Raw genomic sequence first — 5,077 nt, forward strand, 5'->3', positions numbered from 1 at the left:
AGAGTGAAGCGCCTCGCGAGAACAGTGTGCTGTCATGCGACGTGTGCTGCTAGCCATTTTGGTAAATACACACTTCAACCAGGCGCCACATATGTGCGAAGCCCTAGTACCTGAAGGCACAACATTAGGGCCCGTCACACCATTGCTAATATAAATCCTTCCGCACCTCGCCGACGTCATGTCTCACTGACAAACTGCGGCGGTGTTTTACAACTTCTTCACTGCCATTTATACACTTCGAGTTCAGTTTGGATCTCCATTTCCAGTCGACGTGAGTGATTATTGCGGACTGGTGAGGAGACTTCGTGATGAGGTTGATTGTTGCTGAAAGCCAGTTGACAGTAGCCCGAGTGTAAGCCTTCGATCACATTGGAACGCAATGGCAGTGACAGGCATTGCTGCCGCTAGTGATGCTGGTCACTGAGCTGCGTGAGTCGGAGATACACGTTGTGGAGGTCTGATCGACGAAGTCGTGAGTGTGCTGAGTTGATTCATTATGGAGGTCCCAATGCCGAGTGCGAAGTTGGTGGAGCAGCCTGTATTTTCCTTGCCAGTCGATTCTGAACATAAGGCCAAGTCAATTCAAATCTTCAGCTTCGCGCAGCCACATATGCGAGCGTTACATCTCTCCTGGATATCATTTTTCACTTGTTTTCTGTCGACATTTGCTGCCCCGCCGCTTATTCCTATCATCCGTGACAATCTGAACCTAACCAAAACCGACATTGGACAAGCTTCAATTGCTTCAGTATCTGGTAAGCGAGAATTGTACAATGGTGAATGAATTCATGTTTCTAGATCTATTTCAAGAGCTCTTCTGTCTACTGCTTGCGTTCTCTCGGTTTTGGTTGTACGTTGACTTTCGATTTGCGACGATCATTGAGTGCGTTAATGAATTTTACAAGAATGCGAATTGATGTGTTGGCTATGATTTTACAGGTTCAATCATGTCTCGACTTATGATGGGAACCGTCTGTGATCTAGTTGGACCAAGATACGGCTCGGCATTCCTAATTATGATAAATGCTCCAGCCGTTTTCTCCATGTCGTTGGTTGATGACGCTGAGGGCTTTCTGATCTGTCGATTTTTTATCGGCTTCTCACTTGCCACATTCGTCTCATGCGAATTTTGGGTGAGCAACATGTTCACCACCAAGATCATGGGTACTGCTAACGGGATTGCTGCTGGCTGGGGTAACCTCGGTGGTGGCGCTACTCAAATTATCATGCCTCTGGTATTTCATTTAATGCTGCACAGGTAAAAGGATTGAGCTTATCTCTGGTTCCAATCGTCGTAGCAATTTTTTCGCTTGCATGATTGATAATGAACATCCAACTAACCAATCCTGTGCATGCCTTATCTGAATGGCTTTACAGCTTCCATAATCCAGCGTTCACAGCCTGGCGCCTCTCGTTTTTCCTCCCTGGGACAGCCCATATTGTCGTGGGACTGTTAGTCCTATGCCTTGGCCAAGATCTTCCTGACGGAAACCACTCGACGCAACTCCAGAAACAAGGCGGAGATGTCAAGGATGGCTTCAACAAGGTTAAGATTCCTCACAAATACCCTCATGATCATGCACAGCAGAATTGCCGTCATTTCGAAGTCGAATTTGCAGAGCTGAATTTTATTTCTTGTTGAAAAGCAACTGAAAACTAAAAACGATGCTACTCCCTTTGTATTTGGAGGGTTGCAGGTACTATACTTTGCAGTCACAAGTCCGAAAACATGGATTTTCTTCATCCTTTACGGATACAGCTTCGGTGTGGAGTTGACCGTTGATAACATTATCGCTGAGTATTTTTACGACCGCTTCGACTTGAATCTGAACACAGCTGGCACCATCGCATCTGCATTTGGCCTTATGAACATAGTGTCGCGTCCAGCCGGTGGTTACCTCTCTGATTGCGTTGCTCGTCGGTTTGGAATGCGTGGCCGTTTGTGGATCTTGTGGACCCTTCAATCCTTAGGAGGGCTTCTGTGCATTGTGCTCGGCTTAATGAGCGACCTGACTGCCGCCATTGTGGCTATGATCTTCTTCTCAATCTGCGTCCAGGCAGCCTGCGGAGCAGTCTTCGGAATCGTGCCTTTCATATCCCGGAGGTCGTTGGGCGTGGTCATCGGATTGACTGCCTGCGGGGGAAACGTGGGCTCCGTGTTGACGCAAGCCCTCTTCTTCACGTCCTCCTCCTATCACACCGAAACGGGGCTTATTTACATGGGCGTCATGATCCTCTGCTGCACCTTGCTGATTATCGCAGTGTATTTCCCGCAGTGGGGTGGCATGTTCTTCCCACCCTCGAAGTCCGTCTCAGAGGAGGACTACTATGTATCTGAATGGACTGCGCAAGAGCAAGAGCAAGGGTTGCACTTAGCTAGCTTGAAATTCGCCGTGAATGCTCGCAGTGAGCGTGGCGGTTACTGCAGCTCCAGCTCTGCGGATCCAGAAGGTGACCATCCCACTGCCGATGGCCTTGGCCTATCCATGTGGAAATCCTACTCGCACTAGAGTGTTTCCAAACTTTAACTCAATTTTTGATCCTGCGTAACGATCACACAATCGCAATTGCTTCAAACCTCAGAATCTAGACATCCGAATTGCTCAGATCTGTCAGGACGTCTCTAACTTCTCCGGCCTAAGGACTAACGTTCCCGGCAGGTTGTAACATCCTCCCATTTTTTAATGCAGTGGTATATCTCCACTAGTTCTTTTCTATCGTGTGTGTGTATATGTATATATATATATATATATATGTGTGTGTATGTATGTGTGTGTGGGAGACTTTAAGGGTGTTTGGTAAGATTGACAATTTTGCATTCAATTCACGTTGTCATAGTTTTAAACAAATATACATCTCGAAACTTTGCCAATAGGAAACGAACCTGTTGCATCTTGACCCAATTGTTACATTCTCGAAACCAAAAAAGATAACAAGATTGGATTAATGATTTAACCAGTGATGTGACGAGCATTGTGGAGCCGTGTGAACTTATGAAGGGAGAAAGAGCATAGTTAGAGAAAACAATGTTGATAAGTCTTTTAAATCTCTATTGTTTGTTCTTTCATAAGAAGCTTGCTACCATTCCATGAGGCCGATTCTATTAGAAAGCGTCTCTAGTGGTGGAGTTCAGATTCTTTCAATGCTTGTCATTTGAGTATTCCACAAATGATATTTGCAATCTACTTGAAGACTATTTGAGTATTCCACAAATGATATTTGCAATCTACTTGAAGACTATTTGAGTATTCCACAAAAGATAATTAAGGTTAGACATACACTAACCTTGAGTTTTAATACTTTCACCAGCATTCATCACTCTGAAACCAAAAATAAAAGATCTCAAGTGTTACATCTTTGGTATCATGCACAAAATAAAAGATACAAGAAGATAAAGAGATATTCACATTGAGAGGTCAAATTCAGTGTCTTGGTGAAATGGTTGCATTCTTTTTTGCTATCATATTCGTTTAGAATGTCTAGTACAACTTTTATTTTTGGTGAATGTTCCAATTGAAATGGCATTTATTGCAATATTGAATAATTTTGCTAGATCCACAACATCAATTAATTTTGTTCTTCTTTTCCTTTGTCTTTAATAATCTTCAAGTAGATTGCAAATATTTTTATAATTACGTGATTTCAAAGAAAATAACCCATTCACTAGGACATTTATTAAACAAAGTGTCAAAAACTAAACTTGATACATCAACTTAAATCAATAACCAAATAAAATTATTGATTTAATGATCAAATAATAATAATAATAATAATAATAATAACTAAGATTATGTAAGAAAAAAAATGATTATTAAGTTAAATATAAAATATATAAGAAGATATTTGTAATCAAGTGAAAAATAATTTTATGACAAAGGATGCAATCTTATTTTCATGTGATGTGACATTGGATGCAAAATCCTATTGAATGTATGTAATTTGGTTTGGTTTGGTATAGTGGTCTCTTTTCCATTTAACTTTGTGGTTGAACATTTGTATTTGGTTTAGATTGAGTACTTTGTGATTGATTTGTAGCATTTGATGTATTGTATATAACCATCTTTGTTTACATAATATTATACTATTACATGAATTGGTATTATTTTTCTAACATCTATATATATATATATATATATATATATATATCAATTGATTCAATAAGTCTATAAAAAAAATAAATTCTATGTAATCAACTATATAATTATATAAAATCTAAACATGACAAACTTTATTTGTTTTTGGTTTTTTGAATTAAAAAATACACATATACACACACATACATACATAATCTTATCTAAAAATAATGCAACTATTATCAAGACAAAGCAATTTTAATCTAATATTATGTGAACATTTTGTTTTAGATCCAACTTTAATAAAATTATATACATTCCAACCTTGTACAATAATGACAATCAATAATCCATGTGCATAGTATATATTTTCACATCAAATCTCTTTTGTCAAATGATGTAGCATTAGGTATCAATTCTTCTCAAATATATGTAGTTTAATTAAATTTAGTAGATTTTCATCCACTAAGTTTTTTTAGTTAGTTGACTTACTGTACTAACTTTGATAAGAATATTAAATTATGGAGTTTTTTATTGTTGAATTATTGTAATATTATTTCTTAGGTATCAAATTTGCAATTATATTGTGGTACAAAAGAAGTCTAAAGACTAGCTAGTCATTGCAAATACTAGAAGATAAGACAATGTATGGAAGCAATTGGAGTAATAGGAGTTGGTCAAATAGTGCAGCACAATTCTATTAGAGGTTATTATAAGATTGTAGTATTTTTGAATGTTGAGGTGCTTAGATACTACAATATTGGACAGAAGTACTTAAGGATTGGTTGTGGTGCAACATCAAAGATTAGTTTCAATATTCATGTAGTGCAGCATCAAGGATTAGTTTCAATATTCACATAGTGTTGTACCAAGGACTAGTTTTAGTATTCATATGGTGCAACATCAAGGAGTAATTTAAATAATCATATAGTGTAATATGGACTACAAATTAGGATTGTGAAATGACACTATTTAGTTTTAATATTAGTAATAATATTATTTTT

The 5,077-nt window shown here is 38.3% G+C and overlaps 1 protein-coding gene across 1 annotated transcript; it reads left to right on the forward strand.

The window, feature by feature from the left end:
- The first annotated feature begins 270 nt into the window (after positions 1–270).
- LOC112293235 (high-affinity nitrate transporter 2.1) lies at positions 271–2,715 on the forward strand. Its single transcript, XM_024542434.3, has 4 exons — positions 271–755; positions 940–1,258; positions 1,378–1,546; positions 1,698–2,715. The coding sequence occupies exons 1-4, from the start codon at positions 497–499 to the stop codon at positions 2,508–2,510; spliced, it is 1,560 nt and encodes a 519-aa protein (XP_024398202.1). The 5' UTR covers positions 271–496; the 3' UTR covers positions 2,511–2,715.
- The last annotated feature ends 2,362 nt before the right edge of the window (positions 2,716–5,077 follow it).

Source organism: Physcomitrium patens, chromosome 16, assembly GCF_059467195.1.
Source record: "Physcomitrium patens ecotype Gransden chromosome 16, ASM5946719v1, whole genome shotgun sequence".
In the NCBI taxonomy this organism is placed as follows: domain Eukaryota; kingdom Viridiplantae; phylum Streptophyta; class Bryopsida; order Funariales; family Funariaceae; genus Physcomitrium; species Physcomitrium patens.

What these genes read in the sequence shown, in the direction of transcription:
- LOC112293235 (XM_024542434.3), top strand. Translation starts at nt 497, where the DNA reads ATGGAGGTCCCAATGCCGAGTGCGAAGTTGGTGGAGCAGCCTGTATTT. An exon ending in TTCAATTGCTTCAGTATCTG is followed by an intron (nt 756 to 939) that starts GTAAGCGAGAAT and finishes ATGATTTTACAG; the next exon opens with GTTCAATCATGTCTCGACTT. An exon ending in TCAAGGATGGCTTCAACAAG is followed by an intron (nt 1,547 to 1,697) that starts GTTAAGATTCCT and finishes GGAGGGTTGCAG; the next exon opens with GTACTATACTTTGCAGTCAC.